The 20,274-nt window shown below is 33.2% G+C and overlaps 1 protein-coding gene across 10 annotated transcripts in view; it reads left to right on the forward strand.

The window, feature by feature from the left end:
• LOC105230055 (capon-like protein) overlaps positions 1 to 18,538 on the forward strand; it is a 309,021-nt gene extending 290,483 nt beyond the window's left edge. For 8 of the 10 annotated variants that reach the window (XM_049457482.1, XM_049457480.1, XM_049457476.1 and 5 more), the window contains 4 exons: positions 1,520 to 1,623; positions 7,380 to 7,550; positions 8,610 to 8,732; positions 9,810 to 12,433. In XM_049457482.1, coding sequence (XP_049313439.1) covers positions 1,520 to 1,623; positions 7,380 to 7,550; positions 8,610 to 8,732; positions 9,810 to 11,027 — 1,616 coding nt within the window. In that variant the 3' untranslated portion in view covers positions 11,028 to 12,433. Of the gene's footprint in view, positions 1 to 1,519; positions 1,624 to 7,379; positions 7,551 to 8,609; positions 8,733 to 9,809; positions 12,434 to 18,010 lie in introns of those variants that run through there. The other 2 variants (XM_049457483.1, XM_049457479.1) reach the window with 1 other exon arrangement.
• The last annotated feature ends 1,736 nt before the right edge of the window (positions 18,539 to 20,274 follow it).

A 20,274-nucleotide genomic window follows, 5' to 3' on the forward strand; every position in this document is an offset into this window, starting at 1 on the left:
TAAAATTGGATTGATACTTGGACCTCGACTCCGAAAGATGACAAAAGTTCTTTCGTCACTGATTCCGACTACGCTAAAAAATTGCTCTGCCAGAAAGTAGTAGCTAGCGACGGCTAATATTTTACAAATGGTAACATTTTTGTAACCGTTTTTATTCAATAAAGCCTTAAATTTACAATTAAAAAAAACTGAGCGGAAGCAAAGGTTGAAGACCTAATATTTGAGATATCTATTTAAAATTTCAAGTTGTAATTTACAAAGGTATAATCTATTGAAAGAAAAAATAATAATTTTTGTTTTTTTTTCTGTAATTTCATACCTTAAGCTTTGAATTGGTGTGGTGGGACAGTCGAGCACAGCTCTTTCGATAACTTTGGAAATTTCAAATATTTCTGACATCATCTCGATATTAAAATATGCGCATTCCATAAAAAATAAAATGAAAATATTTCCCACCTGACTGCAAGTACAATTAGATATATGTTTGTATATATGTATGTCAGTGCGGCGTGCAAAAATTTACATCAACAGTCGGCATTTTTAGCCGCGCGATTTTCACACTCCAATAAATAAGAGTTTGAAATAGATTAATACGTATACACGAGGGAATTAAATGGAACATCTACAAACATATAAGAGTCGTGCGTGTATATATATACATAAGTATGTATCTACTAAACGCGAAATAAATTTTGCACTTGATGTGAGCTAAAAGGCTAATAACAATAACAAATTAAAATCCAGTTAAGAATAAAAATTAGAAGCAATTTGTATAGCAATCATTTAAATGACTTAAAGGTGAGCTTCCCGAGAATTGGCCTAATCGCAGGGATTTTCACACCTTATATAAAGTATATATAATTATTTTCGTAAAAATATGCGCATAAATATATATTGATATATTTGCTTAACCGCCTCCTGGCAGGCGACGCACACTAAGGTACCCTGAGCAGCTGGCTCCTAGACAGAGCAGCCAGTTGCCGCTAACACACCTCCGAGCACACATGCATATATATTTACACTGAAGCCTACGTGCCCGAACGGAATTTTACTCAAATCAATAAGACCAAATGGTTTTTACTACTTTGAATATCGTAAACTTATTTACATGTAAATCATAGAACTATAGTTTTTAGATCATTCTCTTGGCGCCTATAAAATGGCTATTAACTTTTAATGGCGCGGAACTTAAGACCTTGCCATACTTACAATAATTAACTAATTGTTTCGAAATTGAAAATTTCCAAATGGTTTGCCCGCAGGTGAGCTCATGCCACGATTGTGTATATGAATATAAACGTATATATGGTAAATCAAAACAAAAAATATATCTAGATATAGCTTATTTTTAAATAACATTGAATTGTGGCACCACATGTTGCAATTTTTAATAAAAAAAAATAATAATTATTATTGTAAATATTTATATTTACCTTTAATTTACGACTTTGCCCTTCATTGCCTATATATGTATGTATGAGTAGATCGCTTTTAAATTGAATAATATTTATCATTTCAGAGCCGCTGACCGCTGTGACGGACATAAAGCCACCGCAAAGACCGAACCATCTGGAATTGGTGCCACACACCAGTTCGAATATGCGCAAGTCACCCAGTTTGTTGGTAAGTTTTTCAATAATAGTGTTAAGGTCATAAGACTATAGACGCGGTCTCTTATGTTAAAATGTTTAAAACACTAATTTAGCCAAGTCACACACCTCTTTTGTGGTGAGTTTAAAGGTGTGGGTCAAAAAGTTAGTTTTGCTCCAAGTAAACAGTTTTTAAGATATTGAACTAGTTTCTCTAAAAAATAATCAAGTGTATTTTCTACTTCGCTACGACTTTAAGTTTAAAATATTTTTAGCAGTAAAGTCTTTTATTCGTTCTTTATGTTCTTCTTAACACTTGGCCGTATATGGCAGGTACGTAGATAGAGTGAATATCTGACGAGGCACTTAGGCCTTTAGGTGGCTCATTGTGATACTAAAGACATTAAAATCCGCTCACTCTATCTGTCTCCTCTCTGAACCACCCAGTGCTTCTGATACAGTTCATCAGTACCAAAATGTTTATTTGTGCAATCTCCGAGACCACATCAAGAAACATTTGATAGATAGTTGCCATTCTTTTTCTATACAAATATTTGCTTCGCATTTCTTCTTCCGCCTTTTGACAACTTGTACAATGGACAGTGTATGGAGTTTCTAGCCCTTCTTGTTCGTCTGCCGGTTAGACAGTGACATGTTAGCACTTCTACTAGAATTATTATGCCATTCCTTTTAAATCTTAATAGTCAGCTTGTGCGGCTCACTGCAAGTCTCTATTGACTCCACAGAGACTCAGCTATATTTACAACATGCTTGTCGCTTACATATTTATAAGTAGCCAGAGATATGTAAATTCCATATTTTCTGGAGTCTAATTGTAAGGTAGTGCCTACACTGGCTAGTTAATCACTTTGTCCTGGAGTCCGTTGCAATTTAATAGTGAAAAATAATATTAGATTATATCTTTGCCGAAACTCTTGGCGTCTTTAGTGATTTCAAAGCCGCTTATTCGTCTGTATATATATTATAAATATATCCCTTGTTGAGTTTGTCTTTGTCAGAACAATAAATCTTTTTTAATTGTGCATTGCAAGTTTTGCCATTTAACAAAGTCGATAATTTATTTATAAGTTATTTCATAAAATAATAAAAACCGAGCCCAACTGTAAGTTTAAACATTGCAAATACGCCAAAGCTCTCATATGAACGAAAGTTGAAAAATTGTTGATACTTTCGTCAATAACTCCACTGAGCTAACTAAATAACAAACACATTGGTTCCGGATACTGTATGATTCTTAATACATAGTTATACATATACAAAGGTATATACATACATATGTATTTCAATGATTTAATGGAAAAATCGCAACGAAATACCATGTATACTTGGAAGCGCATACCTTCAGACTTTCTACCGAACTTGCAAGAATAGAAATTAAATGTCTGTGCAAATTTGTATTGGTTACTCAGCGTTTTGCTAATTAATAATTCGAAGACAGGAGTTCTTCTTTTCTATGCCTTCACAAAGCAGCTCACGTGCAATCTCTCTACATCAGCCATCTAACGTAACCTAATCTTTATATCAATGAAAATTTAAATTATGCTTTTTACGGCAAATTATCTCCGAAGACTACATCTCTGCATAAGTACTATTTTCAAATCGATAAATTTTGTTATCGATAATTTTGTTGTCGATAATTTTTGTTATTGATAATTTATATAATTTATTTCGATAATAAATATGTTTCCACGTCTCTAAGCACTATTTTAAAATCGACAAATTTTGTTATCGGTAACTTTTGTTGTCGATAATTTTTGTTATCGATAATTTATATAATTTATTCCAATAAAAAAATTAATTCTATAACTTTTGTTTTCGATAACTTTCGTTGTCGATAGTTTTTGTTATCGATAATTTATGTTCGGAATTTCGATAAAAAAAACTATATTTTTTACACTCAAAATTTCTGATGTTTGTAATTTCTGATGTTTTAATACTGACTTTTTATACTTGACCTGAAAACTTATGCTACTATCTTTGCTCATATTTGATCAGCACTTCATAATCTTATTTTTTCATCATTTTTTTGGCGAAAACCAAAAATTTTCAGTCAAATAAGTTTGGTTTTTAAAAATTAATTTAATTTGTTCATGGTTTAAAGTCGATATGTTTTCCCTGTCGCTAACTTATTAACAACACCATAATATAATTTATATTTTTGAGATATACTTCTTGCCTTGAACTATAATATGTCTTTCTTATAATATGTTATTATAGCTTCTTTTCACTTCTTCTTCTTTTCATAAAAACTGTTATCTTAACGATCCTCGATTAATATATATTTTTTATCGATGCTTCTCCCATTTTAAAACTTGATTATACTAAGTATGCCATTGGAAACTTAAATCTATATTTTCAGCTATTTTCTAATTTTTACCGAGTTCCAATTCTATCGCACAATAGTTCAGGATAGGTTTAAACACTGTTAAAATATTTTAAATATATCAAAAATCTATAAAAAAAAAATATAAAAAATAATAATTTCTTAAAATTAGTATTTATAAAAACAATCGGAAAAATAAAAATCAATTCAAAATTTTTATTTATTTATTTTTTGCTGTTATTATAACCGTACACCTTAGTTTTACTTTAAAGCTTAACAGAAATTAAGAAACATATTATGCCACAAATTTTGAATTGATTTTTATTATTGATTTAAAAATATAAAAATCAAAAATAATTCTTATTTTTTGATCTAAAAAAATAAAAATCAAAAATAACTTTTATTTTTGATCTAAAAAAATAAAAATCAAAAATAACTTTTATTTTTGATCTAAATATATAAAAATCAAAATTTAAAAATCATACAATATTTCGCATATAGTTCACCTAAAAATCATGATGGTGTAAACAAAACTTTTCTACGATGTTCCTTTACGTATGATTTTTTTTATTAAAAATTGTAAAATAACTCTTATTTCCGGTCCCTGTTTTTAATTTTTATTGTTTTATATTACATCGTTTACAACGTAACCATAGCAAGGCGATAAAATTTTCTCACACATTAACTGATTCAGAACATTAATGTCTTACTGAAGCCACAAACATAAAAATTTCGAAAAATTGAATAATTATTATTTTTGGTGCTAAAATTTATAAATACCTGTTGTTTAGTTAGACATAGGTGTACACAAATAATTCCAGACTCTCGTAAATAAGTTGGTGTTTATGCGATATTTTCAAATCATATGCCAAATATTAGTCATATATGCATTAAGGTGGGCATTAGACATTTTAAATGGTCGAATTATTTTAGTCTAATACTCTCAATAGGTAACAAGACTGATAAATATACTAGTATAATATATTGATAGGCTTGTAGACTGCTGGGATGTGTTGTACGGAGGTCAAAGTTTAGGTATTTTCTCTGAAAATGAAAATCATCACCAAAATTTATAGATCATATAGGTATTGATACTAGGCATAAGAGGTATAAATCATTTTACTTTTGGTTTTATTTGGTGAAATTTTAAGGCATTTTACATTTTCCTGTACTGAACCGCCCTAATGTTTATGTATAGCTCCATCTAAGTAAGCAAACATTCCGTCAATTATCACACTACCATTAAAAGTCTGTTTCATTTCATTTAAGCCACAAAGTATTTACCATACACATGTTAACTTATTTTTAGTCCGAATTTCGAATTGTTTTTTCTTTGCCCCAACCTGCAACCAGACGGCGCCAAAATTAGCACGAAATTCTAAAATCAGCGATACAAAGTGCCACAACGCCGACCGGCTGGCCTACTCATGCATAGTGCAACAATAAGTATATACACGCACACATACACATGTATGTATTTCGGTCCAGCAAAATGATGGATTCGCAGACCGGCAAACAAATGCAAACGCTGAAATTTTTATGATGAATTTAGCCGCAAACGACGCGACCGCCGCCGCCGCCATTTGGTGTGGAATTTTTATTTCAACGCCTCGCAATTTTTATATCCTCCATAACTAAGTGGAAATCGGCGAATTATATGCAGATAGTCTAACGGCGCATTTACTATAAATTCCCAAATGCTGGCGGAGTTCTTCGCCAGCGCCAGGGGCGGGTAGTTGCTTGCAATACGCTAGCGATAAATTATTCATCAAAAGATTGCCTTTTCGCCCATCAAATTTTGTTGCACAAATCGATGTCTTCGTGTATATGTTGTTGTTTTTGTTATTTTTTTTATTTTTCTTCATTACTTATTTGTTTACTTGCGTTAAAATCGATTTTGATTATTAATTTGGTTGTCTGTTTTCAAATAGCCAAAACGCTAATAAATAAATCAGCCATTAAACACATACGAAAAGTGCTCAAGTGATAGCAACAAGAAAGGCGAAATGCTCGTTTAGCACTGATTTACTCCCATGATTTTGGTGGGCGTAACCACACTTTGATAATCGTGTGCGCACATTAAAAATAATTAGCGCATCGCACACTCTACGGCGATTGTTTATTTTAATATTTGTGAAAGTCATGTTTGGCTTAGTTGTATGTAGGTATGTACATATGTATATATGCATGCAGTTGTGTCAAAACAACATTTTCAAGTATTTTAATACAATTCTTTATTATCGCCTACAAAATATGCTCCTTTTGTGTCAATACAAGGTTGCTTTATATTGACTCTATATTCTTAAGTCCCACACTTTAGTGTATAGCCGTTTAGTCAACGAGACCGAAAACCATATATTTGTCTTCTTCTGACTCCCACTCCTCCTTTTTTGTTTCTTCCTTCCTGTCGGCAACAGCACAAGCACCAGCAGCTGGAGCAGAGACAGCAGCAACAAACTTCAGGAGTTACTAGTAATGATGCTTTTGATGATGAATATAGAATCTCAGCTAAGTTGTTATGCAGCTATTTTGTAACTTCTGCTCGACGTCTTTTAAAAAAAAAAAATTCCTGGTTTTGGAGTCTAGTATTGACAAGATTCATAACCAAAAAATTAACCAAAATATGTCACAATAATCTGCAAGAGATGTTGAGATCCTCTGCGATATCTTTGATGCCAACACGATGATTCTCAAGCACTGTTGCTTTACAAACTTCGCTGAAAGCTTCGTGCTACTCAAATACTCGTATTCATGATAAAGTAGAACCCCGAAACAAGTTATGTAACATTTTGAACGATTTCATAGCCGTGTTTCCATAGCAATTTCTAGCAAACTCTTTGTTCATTTTTTTACATGGTAAAAATGGCCAAAAAAACTTTTGTCATAATAACGTATTGAAACTAAACTTTCTACGAACAAAAAAAAAGCTATTTCCACAATCTACGAAAAAATTTATAAATTTGTCCTGAGAGCACTATTTACCAGTCGGGTTGAAATTTTATCAGATGATAATTCGTTTACAGTTTGACCAGTTTGAAGTTGAGTAGTTTGACGTCAAATCATTACTGGAGAGTTCAGATGACCAAGCTTTCACAATTTTCAATGTTCTTTCAATTTTTCGAAGAAAATTAAATTTTTAAATCATAATCCCTTTCTAGCTATCTACAATATTAAACGTTTCTACTGGGTAGAGAGCTTTGATTGAAAGTGTTAAAACCCACCAAAAAGCTTCACGTAGAAGAAAATGAAAAAAATTTTATTCAGGGATATTAATGGCATTCTGTAGCTCACGCAAGTTCCTTATCTAATATTTGTGTTATGATGAATATAGTTCTGTAGAACAGGAAACATCTTCGAATAATAAATAGCCAACTCGTGTTTATTATTTATATATTATCCAACCAAAATCATTAAAAGTATATTACTCTCATGCGCTTTATTTTTAGACCGCTGACGAAGACAAATCACCCACTACACCGTCGTCGCCCAGTCATGAGATCACCAAACTAAAGGATCAATTGGAGCAGCAGGCCATACAAACGCGCCAGGCATTGGCACAGCTGATGTTGGTGCGCGAGCAGCTTATATCGGAAACGAATGCGCGCATTGAGGCTCAGGTGAGTGTTAAATACTAGTATTATTTCCAAATACTACTAAATAGAGTGGCAGTATGCTATTGGTAACGAGGTTAAGCACTCATTGACCAACCCTGACGCACTGTTAATAAGTTCAAAGCTAGTATCGGCGACCTGCTATCTGAGTGGTTGGTCACTTCTCCGTAAGAGGCTGCACTCTGGAACAGTAAATGGACTGCTACCTTAATGGCCGCAACCTCGGCTTGGAAAACAGTGTAATAGTCAGGAAGTCTGAAGCTGAAGTTGACAGCTTCTGACAGTAAACCTCTCCACCAACCTTCCTCCGAGTTTTGACCCATCCGTAAAGAAGCTCACTGCTCCTCTTCTCAATGGCTTCTTTCCACCCACAACTCTCTCGCCAGCATATAGGTATCGGTATTTTCTAGAGTCCTTCACCACATAATGACTCCATAGAACATAATGGGCTTGACTATGGTGCCTTAGAACCAGAGAACCATATTATGGGAGAGACCCCACCTTTTGCCAACGGCTTCTCTACAACAGTATAAGGCAATCGACGCCTTTTTTGCTTCCTATTCGATATTCGGTCGCCGGTTGCTGACAAATGGCTTCAATTTGAAGCAACAGTGCCACCGGGATCTTGTATCTTCTAGTAAATAAAATTATTTCGGTACCAATTAATACCAAATTAAAAAAATGCAAGAAACTAAATTCATGAATTAATTAACCTGATTTTTAAAATTTGAGATTGTATGTATAAATCTAGTATACTCAAATCAAATTCTGCCCATTTTGATTATCATTTAATTTCTAAAATTTTTTCGCATTTCTTTATTTAAAGAAAAAAAGCTTCAAAGGTTTTCAAATTAAAATTTTTTCGCAATAGCAAACCGAATATTTAAATTATTTTAAAAATACTTTTGCACGATTTAATTTGCCTAATGAACACTTAGTATCAAACTGAATTGATTTTGTAATAAACTTGTTTATAAACTACTTCAGAATGATATTGAAAATGGCATTAGCTAAAGAGGCTGTAGTTTTGAGTGTTATTAATAATAATTTTTTGGCCGATTTCAGGCACGCACACAGCAACTGCTGCAGCAGAATCGCGAGCTGCTCGAGCATCTGGCATCGCTGGGCGCCTACAACGAACAGCAGAGCGCCGGACTGACTTCGGCCAATATCGGCATGGCACCACAGGTATGTACATACATATGTAAACACTTGTTATTGTTGTTCTTATAATATTTTACAATTTTTTGCAACACTTAGTGCTGCATGGGGTTCGTCCCTAAGGCTTTCGCTTTGCAACTGACGTCAATATTTTTTGAATTCGCATGCAGCATGATTTAGAAAAGTTTTTCACATATTTTAATTTCTGACAAAATTTTTTATTTTAATTTTTAATTTTTATTTCTTTTACATACATATTTTTCTTAATTTCTTTTCAAATTTTTATTGTATATTTTTATTATACATTTTTTTTTAATACTTAAATATTTTTGCATATTTTTTTTTAAACTTTTCTTAAAATTTTTTTCTAATTCTATAACTTTTTTTACTTTTTCATTAATTTTTTTCATATAGTTTATATTTATTGTATTTTTTCAATATTCAAATATTTTTCTAAAAGTATCTAAATACTTTTTATATTTTGCTAAATATTTATGTATAATTTTTGTTTTTAATTTATTAAATTTTTATTAAATTAAAAAAAAATAATACTTTTTTTTAATATGCATTTGTTTACATTTTTTGTTTTTAATTTTGATTATTTTTTTAAATTAATATATTTCTTTATGAAATATTTTCATAATTTTCTTTCACTTTAAAAATTTTTTTTACATTAAAATTGTTTTTACATATGTATGTTTCATATTTTCTAATTTTTAATTTTATTTTTTTTTCATAATTTTTAATTTTTTCTTATTTATTTCTTAAATCTTTTAGTATTCAATAATTTTTTTATATTTTCGTAAATCATTTTGCGCATTTCACGCTGTGCTGCTGTGTTTGTTGTTATTATTATATTTTTTGTTTTATTGAAAATAACCATGTGCGCGTTTTTTTCACTTACTTGCGTTTTTCGTTTGCCTGTTTTCGCCACTTCGTTTCTTGCGCCGCTTCGTTTTGCATTGCCGACTATTTTCGTTTGATTTCTAAGTGTTTTTTATTGTTGTTGTGTTTGTGAAAAAGTTTCTAAAAGTGAAAAAACCGAAATAATTCATAAATAATATTTCCACCACCTTCTCCCCCCAATCACGCCGCGCGTCACAGCTGCAAATGTTATTGCAAGCTACCGGCAACAACAACAACTTGGCCACCATCAATCAACAAATCAACAGCCTTGGCTCCATCAACCAACAGCTGACATCGCTCAGTCATCAGCTGAGTGGTTTGAATCAGCAAAGTCAGAATATACAAAACTTCCAGAATATCAACGCCGCAGCGGCGGCCGCTGCGCAACAGCAACAACAACACCAACAGCCATCACCGCCACCCGTGAGCCAGCAGCAGCAGCTGACGCCACCCTGTTCGGCTGCCCCGTTGCAACAGTCGCAGTTGCACTTGAATATAGCCACCGCGGCGAACGCCAACAATGGCAACAACACCAACAACAACAGCATTAATAACAATAACGCCTGCGGCGGCGGCGGCGGCAGCAGTCCATTCCCTACAATGAATCAATTGCAGCGCATAAGCAATCAGCTACAACAACTCAATGCGCAAGCGACGCAGTCGCAGCAAGACGCGTTGTCGAAGGACCTCTTCCAAGTCAATCAGGAGCTGCTGAATCGGCTGCAGGCGCTGAATTTGGGTGCCAGCAATACGAACGCCTTGACGCTCAATACCGGCGCGCCCATGGCCAGCGCCCAACAGACGCCATCGCCGCGCAACTCTTTCTTCTTCGTTAACCCGATGTCGGTGAGCCCAGCGAACAACAACAACAATGCTGGTAATTTCAATTTTCTCAGCTCGCCAAGCGCGCTGTCCGGTCAGCTGACGCCATCGCCCATGAGCACGCTCACGCGCAACTCATTTGCGCACAGCGCGCAGCTGCAGCAGCAACAACATGACGTGGATGCATTACAACAACAGCTGAGCAGCATCGATCAGAACTTGAACCTAATCGATGAACAATTGATGAAGCCACTCGGCGGTTCGATGACATCGACGTCCTCCAATGGCAATATAGCCGCCGGCAGTCCCTCGGGTACGCGCGAATCCAGTCGCTCCTCGTCGACACTGGACTCGGCGTCACCATCATCGCCGCGCATACGTACCGGCGGCATCGCCAACAACAACAACAATGAGCCACGCTTCAACACCGTCATGCTGAAAGTGACCGACGAAGCGGGTAATGTGACGAATCAGCGCAAGCTCTCGGCCACGCCAAGCTTCATACAGCGCAGCACAAGCGAAAAAGTGCCGAATCGCAGTCAAATTATGAGTCAAGTGCAACGAACGGCCTGGGCGCGTCACACCACTAAATAACAGTCGGCCGTAGGTGGTGGTGGTGGCGAGGAAAGCGTTATGGATGCCGTCTTAATAGAAATCTAGTTGAGCATAAATTGGGCGGGTAGCTGTAGCACAGCGTTGTGGATTGTGCTGCAACAGTAGTAAATAACGGTTTTTATAAATAAAACTCCAATCCTAGTATATTTACGGAGAAATGGTTAATATAAGGCGGTAGTATACATTTTAGGGTGGTCCAAAAACAATTTAAAACTGTTTGATTTTTTCTATATTTTTTTTTCATAAATTTAAAGGGGTTAAATAGTTTATTTATAGAAAAATGGCCGATATACGGCATAAGTAAGAATATTAGGATGGTTCAAAAAAAATACATTTTTTTTATTTTTTCTCTGATACATATAAATTTAAAAGGCATAAATAGTTAATTTCAAGAAAACTGGCTGATATACATTATTAGTATGAATATTGGGGTGGTTCTAAAAAAATAAAATTTGGGATTTTTAGTATTTTCTATAAATAACTTTCTTAAAGTAATTTATTTGCAACAAATATTTCATATGTCTTGTTATGCAAATAAGGGTGGTTCTAAAAAAATTAATTTTTTGGAATATTCCTATTGTTTATTAATAAAATCTCATAACTTGTTTATTTACTGAAGGATCAGCCATTTTATGCAGCGTTGATAGACTACAAATATTAGGGTAATTCTAAAAAAAAGTGTGTAATTTTTCTTTCAATTTTGCTATTATACCATACTACTATGATCAAAATTACCACATATAATTTTTGGTCGTTTTTGAAGAAAATTTTACACGCTCTTCAAAGTGTCAAAGCTCGAATTCTTCTTTGACGGCTCAAAATAAATTTTATTTAACCCTAACCGTATAAGAGCCATGCCAAACTTTATATACATATAATACGTTATAATGTTTTGAAAACACAACTGTAAATTCTACAGATATAAAATTTCATGTATATATTTAAGGACCACCCTAACACATACATATATAGTATATATACATGCAAAGAGCTGTTGTTTAGAATTTGTAAAAACTACTTTCTATTATTATAAGTCCACATAATATATATAGTATATACATATATAAAGCGATAAATTGATATATCGCAAAGAAATTTCATATCTTCTAGACTTAGTTCAACTAAAAAAGTAAAAATGTAAAAAAAAATTATATTGTTCCTCAAACAATATCATAAATTCATATATCCAATTTTTTGCTTGTTTTGTAATTTAGCTTTTAATTTACAGTATTAATACGGAACTTGTAAAAATAGTCTAATTGTTGAGCAGTTAAAATATGTATTTGAATCAAAATAAACCGTTAGCATATGGTTTGTCAGCAGTACTATGTATAACTGTTATAAATTTTTGATAATAAAAATCAGTATCGAGTCGTTATGTTGCATTTTTGGTTGAGTTTCTTTCTTCGAACATATTATCCTTTATAAATGATTTGGTTTGGTTTTTTACCCGTGGAAACAGATGTAACCTCTTAAGGCATTCGTCTGTCTGCGTTTTTCTTGTACTGGTTGAGTAGAAGCAAAAGAAGCCACTATTGGCAATCTCATCAGCTGCTTCGTTTCCGAAATGCTTTTGTGGCCCAGAATGTAGTATATATGCCTATTACATCCCTGTTTCTAAGGGCACCTGTGTTATTAACTATTAGTAACTACATATCTTAGTATCAAAGTCTACTACCTGGAAAATACTACTGGGGTGCCTGAGATCTAGCTCCGCATAATAGATGCCGGCGCCCACTTCGTCAGCACTTTTTGATCCGTACGCGTGACTGTTAAGAGTTCCGCTGGTGGGGCACGAGCTCCTGCGCCAATCGTAAATTTTTAATGTGACTTGGAATCCTCGCTCCCATATGAAGCGTAAATGTGCTTGTATATATTACCTCCGGCCATCTGCTTTTCCAAGTTAACGCCGCCTGCTTCTTAGCTTATTTTGTAGACCATATTAAATAGTAATAGTTTTTAAGAGTTTACAGATTTTTAAAGTGTGAGGTCTGAGTCCGTTTGTTCTTCTTGTTTATTGGTGTAGACATCGCTTACGCGGTTATAGCTGTTTCTTATGGCGTTTAAATAACATCTTTGAATATGTGTGGCTTTTGGAAAAATCTGTAAAAATGGGTTTCTTCAAGTATAATAAGATTTTTCTGGTTACATTTTTTATTTTTTAGTTAGTCTGTTGATTTAAATTTTATATAATTTATATGTTAAATAATTTGGTTGTATACTTTTCTCATACCATTTTTTTGAATTCATATAATGGTATTAAATTTTAACAACTTCTATTGGAATGCCATAGTTGTAAGGAAAAAACCACAGAATGAATGAGAAAAAAATGCTCAACAGTTTTAAAATTAACACTAAAAAAAAGAAATATTCTAAAAGGAGTTTATTTAAAACTTTTTTTCAATATTTTTTTACTTATTGGATCTGTTTTCTTTTAAAGCCTAACAAAAAATTATAAAATCTTAAATCTATTTAAAAACAAGACAAGCTCAAGCAAATTATTGAGACTGTTTTTTCTATTCTTTTTTGTTTTTATACCTGCAAAAAAATCTAATGATTTCGAAATAAAATTTTAAAAGTGGTGAGCTACCCTACTTGTTACGCGAGCATTCGAAAACAGTATTTCATAAGTTAGTACATTAGGGTGCGCGATATTACCCAAGTTTGGAAAAGTAAAACAAATTTGCTTACGATGAATATTTTTTTAGTGCAAAAATTGAAACTTGAATTCGCGATTTCAAAAAAAAAACAACTTGGGTAACAGCGGACACCCTAATGTACAAGTTTTAGTACCCCATCAGTTGTTTAAGTCTCCACATTGTTGTAATAATTGCAATTGTTAGCACGTGTTAAATTCACAAGGCATAAATTCCTAGTACCTAGACACATATGTATATGAAATACATAGATATATATATAGAAACCTTATTATAGAAAATGAACTGAAAAAGAAAAAACTAAAAAAAAAATTATTTACTCAATAATTATTCGCACTTCAATAAAAAAAGGCTCAATTAATTTTATATTACTACATTTCAAACTAAGTAAGGTATTCAGAATACATTTCTTTAAATATGTAGACTTATATATACTTTAAGGCTTTTAGGTAAATACCTGCATTCATGGTCTTCTAAAGCTATAACATATCATCAACAAAAAAGTCCATTGAATACATATAATGCTATACATAGTCTTAAATTATCAACAAATAATAAATATAGTACTTCGATACTATGGAAATTGCTTAAGCAACTTGTTATATTCCTTGTAGTTTAGTTGTATATGCATAGAAGTTTCGACGGCACTTACTTAGCGTTAATGATTTGTAACGACCAATACATTGTTTAAACAACGTTGTCACATTATACCATACACAAGTGATTTATGAAATAATAAAGTATTAGGTTTTCACAAAAAATGAATATTTGAAAATAACTTGTATGACTTTTGTTGCGCCAAAATGTAGGCAATATTTGGTTATTCCACATACAGTGAACAACATTCCCAAACGAAGATTATCTATTGGAATATACCACAAAGTAAGTGTAGAGTATCAATCTGTAATAAGAGTCTTGCAAATTTGTAGGTGGATTCCAATTCTTAAGTAGTGGTTATAAACCAATTAATTAGTAAACTATCTTTAGGCAATTATGTCTTGCCAACTTTAGTTACTTTTCACAACCAAATATAAAAACAAAATACAATCTATATTAACCCCAACTAAATAACCTATTTTAGCGCAAGGATGAAGAGGAGAAGTTCTCGTTTTTTTATAAGTATATTATATTATATTATATGTGACCTGGTCTACGAAAAGGGAGCTAACGTGCGAAAACTAGTTTTCTGGGAAACAGCTGTTAAAAATAAACAACATCCAACAACCATCCGAATCAACTAAAAAGTGAAAATTGATTTTTTTGACACCTAAGCCCCCTTTCCGTAGACCAGGTCACATATTATATTATGTTATATTATATTAAAAAAAAAATTGTGACAGCTGCTGTCTTGATTTGTTGATTCCTGCCAAAGGATGCGGTACTCGCGGTTGCCAATGCACAATGGGCCATAAATATTCCGCAAAACCTTTCTCTCGAACACTCCTAAGGCCGTCTCATTCAGCGAGAACGGGAATGATGAGGGAATTGTAGAGTTTATTCGTTCAGAGAGCACTTTACTTTTCAATTGCCTACTCAGTCCACCTGTTGGCAAAAATGATTCTGCGTTGGATCTCGAGGCTGATATTGTTGCTGGTGTTGATGCTGGTTCCAAGACAGATGAAATTATCTATGACTTCGAAATTGTATGGCTGTCAACAGTGACTTTCGAGCCAAGTCGCAAATTCGTTGCTTGATGACAGGAAATATTTTGTCTTGGCCGGCAGTGCAACTGTTTAATCTAATCTTTAATATTTGCATTACATGAAATGTTTGAAGAAGGTGGCTACTCTACTGAAAATATCTGCTTTCTTTGATGATGTTTACGATGTTTGGAACAATGAGGCAACATCTTCAAAAAATATCTTAAACAGTATTTATTTTCGTTGCCATAATTAAAATGTTTCAAAAGGGTGGCAACTCCTTTGAAAACTATTTTGTTTGCTTTACATAAAATGTTTTATCAAGTGGTAACTTCCAGAGAAATATCGTCTATTGTATTGATATTTTCTTTTATAAAACTCTTTCAAAAGGGTGGCAACTAGTATAAAAAATATCTTCAAGTGTATAATTTATTTAACTTACTCCTGGGCAAAACATATGAAATAATTCAGTAATCGTATTAAAATTTTGCGAAAAAAATATTGTATAGATGGCAGCCACCGCTTCAAAATTCTTTTCAAATAGCTTTATTTAATATATCTGATTTGTAGTGTTTCTTTACCTTTTATTTTTTAAGTTTTATATAATTTTTTTTTTCAAAAGGTGGCAACTCCGGTGAAAATATCTGCAAGTATGCGAAAGATTTAAGCTTTGCAGTGTTATGATCACACAATATTAAAATGATTCTATTGTATTTTTATATTTTTTCAACTAAAATAAAAAAGAGTGGCAGCCACCGGTTCTAAATTATTTTCATTTCAGCTTTATTGCTTATATTCAGTTTGTTACCTTTCCTTAGTGGTTTTGTTTTTACTTTAAACGTTAGACAGGTGGCAACTCCGCCGAAAATATGTTCAATTGTATATATTATTAAACGTTTGTAATAAAAATATGAAAACAAATCAGTTACTCTATAAATATTTTTTTAATTAAAATTTTAAACAGGTGACAACCACATTTTTGAAATTTATTTTAAAAATTTAAACTTTTAGAATTTATTTTCTTACCATTTCGTATTTTTTTTACTTCAAAATTATAAACTGGTGGCAACTCCACAGAAAATGCGTTCAACTGCAGGAATTATTAAGCCTTGTCAATAATCATATGAAAATAATTCAGTTATTTTATTAAATTTTTTTTTATTAAAATATTAAACAGGTGGCAACCACATTTTTTAATTTTATTTAAACTTCAGCGCTTTTGAATATGTTGAATGTGTTATTTGATTGAATTATTTTCATATGGTTATTATAAATGTTTAATGATTCAAGTAGTTGCACATATTTTCTGTAGAGTTGCCACCTGTTTATAATTTATCTGTTTATTTGGAATTATTACACCAAAAAATAGAAAACTTAAATTGGCACTGCTTTAATTACGGTAATGCGCTGCATACTGCGAGCGTGACGGAATTTAGTTGCGTAACACATTTTCGTTGCAGTCGTGCGATTACAATACAGATTCTTAACAAACCTAATTAGAAGCAAATTGTTGCGCTTTTAATGAGTAGCATTGTAATAAAAAAAATTGATGATATTGTAGAAAGATAGGCGGTGAAAAAGCCGGAACTCTGTTTGCGGCATTAATTTTGAACGCACGTACTAAATTAAAGATTGCTGAAGGAAAAGTCATTGTTCTTGGTAGATCATATCGCTTGCTAACAAGCAATTATCTCCTACAAATTTTCAACTATCCTTACACATACACACATGTATGTATTTGTATATTTCTCCTCTTAAAATTTGCCACACAATTAGGGACAAATTGCTTAATGGCGGCAGCCAAAAATGAAATTTTAATCGTTAATGCTCTTTCTCTCTTTTATTGTGCAATATATATGTTTGTATGGATGCGTAATATTTTATGAAAGCGCATAAAACTCGTTTAATTAAGGACGATCTCTTACCAAACCACACATGCGTTGGCATATGAGCTTGAGTATATTAGCATGTACATACGTGCGCTTCAGCAAATATGTGTGTGTGAGCATTGCTGGAAGACACATTTGCCGTTTCGGTATTCAATTACCGCATTTGCGTTTTTTTTTTGGCTTCTAGGCCGTAATGGCACAATTTATCACTTGTCTGCCTGCTTGCCGGTGCCTGACGCGGCGGTTATGAACCACAAGGCATGCGGGCGTCTTGGGAAGCAGCGATGAACACCAGGAAAGCCAAACGGCGGAGTAACAAGTGGCGGTAGAAGGTGAGCAAGGAAAGAACGGCAAGCAAATAAGGAGAAGAGTAACAGCAAGGAAAGCGCGGAGTTGCTTATGAAGCTTGTGTAAAATTAGGGAAAAAATGATAAGCAAAGGAAAGACACTAAACAGCCAACAATGCTTAAGTAGGCGTGACGCATAACGCACTCCATAAATCCGCGACTAATTTTCGGCAAATATTTCATAAATGATAGGCTCGCTTTGTCGGGAGGCTGATTTGGGTGCTTAGTGGTGGGGTAAAGTCATCGATATGCGCATACTTTACCTTTATTGTTGTTGTAATATGTTATATTTTATATTCTCAAGCCGTTATTGGTAGCCAACTCACGTCTTTCATATAATATGTTTTTGTTGTATTTTAATATTTTTTATTAATTTTTCGCTAACGCTCACGCACACTCTTTTTTTCTCTTCCTCTCCCGTATTTATAGCTTTCATCGACAGCGAAAGTGGCACGCTGGTTCCAGCAGCTGAACTGGCACACAGCCTCGCTGTCACGTCCCGAAAGCGGCTTCGTTTCGGGCGATTCACGTTCGGAGAAATTCCACTGCGAAGACTTCCACTACACCAAGGAGCCGGATGATTTATGCGATGAATTTCTACTGGTCGAGGGGAGCAGCACCATTTGGACGAAATTGAGTGCGAAGAAGCAGCGCAAATTGCTCGGCATGCGGCTGGGCAAAGTGACGACATTTTGAGAGAATTTGATGAAATTACACGAGAAATTAATGTGCTAAGTCGCGGCATTAGGCGCAGCATAACGGTAGTTAGTTTATAAGCAAGCAGACTCTAATTTTAAGCAACAAAACGAAATGAAACGAATGTGCGTTGGCAATGCTGGCGTGCATGCTGCTAATGGAGTCAATATATTTAGTATAACGGCAGTTCATTTAGTATAACGGCAGTTTTGCAGCTGCGCAAGCTTACTTAAGTTCGTTATAAATTTTTGTAATTTTTTACGCGAAAAATTAATTCTAAGTATACGAAGTTAGCGCTTGCGAAATTTATTTGTTGGTGTGCCATGCATTTAATGGCATGCCATAACGCCATGTTTAGAAATTAATGTCACAACATAATTTTTACTTTCGAGCATTTTCATTTGGCGAGTATTACTTTAATATTTAAACTGTAATTTAAGTTAGAAAAAATATTTATGTAAGTACTTGTATATATGAGCTAATCCACCCATCTTCGTGTGAAGTTTAACTCAAAATTGAAAAATTAAAAAATTCTGAAAAAATTAATTGAAATTAAAGACAGTTTAGTTGAAATCTGAAAACTGCATCAATTATTTCCAGGTTTACTACTTTACTCTTGCAATAATTTGGCCAGTATATAGAAGCTAGGGGTACAGAGCTTTCATGTTCTGGCAAAAATGGTTCTTTGAAACATTTTAATGTAATCGTGATCGTTACAGTGGTGTAAAACAAACTGATCATCACGACAAGATTAATGGACTTCGATGTTAGTCGGTCGTCTGTTCAGCTACCCGGCTGTCCTTGCAAGAAAAAGTAAATACTAAAGGCATTAATAATATATTGATCCTCGAAGAAGGTATGTGGATGAGATTGTTTGATCCCTTTCAACAACTCTAGTGAGAATTGTTTTTTTTTTATCAATTACTGACTAAAAGTGGGTTTGGATCACAATTCTCCCATATAACGGTATTTTTAAAAACTAATAAAAATACGAAAATTTTCTAAGAAGACGCTTTTTTTGATGTCGTCCGAGTTAAGTTCTTTCAAAGTAATTAATCGGACCGCTCCCTACTATTATTTTTCTTAATTTCTCACTATCTGGTCCATCAACTGAAAAAAAAAAATTTTTTTTTTGAATATTTAATTATAAATTCTGATTTTATTTGAACTTTTGACTTTTGCGTAGATAATATATTTAACATATGAAATTTGTGGTTGCTCATATATACTAAGGATTAACATAATTTTAACTTATTTGAAACCTATTAATGTAGTCTAATGTTGGCTCACAGCTTAAAGCACAGACTATTAGCATTTATATTGTAATCGTTTCAGCATATGTATAAATATAAACATATGTGTCTTTACCGAAGCGAGCTGCCATGTCAAGCGAATGATAAGCTTAAAATAGCACACAATATGATTTGTTTGTAATGTAATAATGTGAGTAGTAATCCGTTAAGCATTAAACCACATATTAAGTAGCGTTAGTTAACTAAATCACTGCACACAAAAGAAAGTAAAGCAAAAACAACAAAAAGAAAGTAAAGCTTAGGTTTATATATTTAAAGATATCAAACAGTCAAGCAATCAATTACCGTTATGTTGGCATGAAAAGTAAACAAACATTATCAGTGCATACATTAAATTATGAAATTCGCATATTAATCATACGCCATGGCGACCTAACACAGACAGCACGCACTCTTACGAATACTGTTAGACTTGAAGGAGTGAATAAGCAAAAGCGCATAAATAGCTACAAATATTGAAATGTAAGTATGTAAAAGTGTATAACTGTGTATAAGTGTGCGTGTGTGTGTCGTTAGCAGCCATTATTTGACTCACGTAAAATATGCATAACTGTGAGAATTGATGATTGCTTCCAAGTATGATAAGCATATTGAAACAAATTCGACAAAATTTTGCTAGACAAACAAACAAGTGCACAACACAACACAAACAGAAAACAACAACAAAGACAAAATAACTTTTGC

This window comes from Bactrocera dorsalis, chromosome 5, assembly GCF_023373825.1.
Source record: "Bactrocera dorsalis isolate Fly_Bdor chromosome 5, ASM2337382v1, whole genome shotgun sequence".
Classification (NCBI taxonomy): Eukaryota; Metazoa; Arthropoda; class Insecta; order Diptera; family Tephritidae; genus Bactrocera; species Bactrocera dorsalis.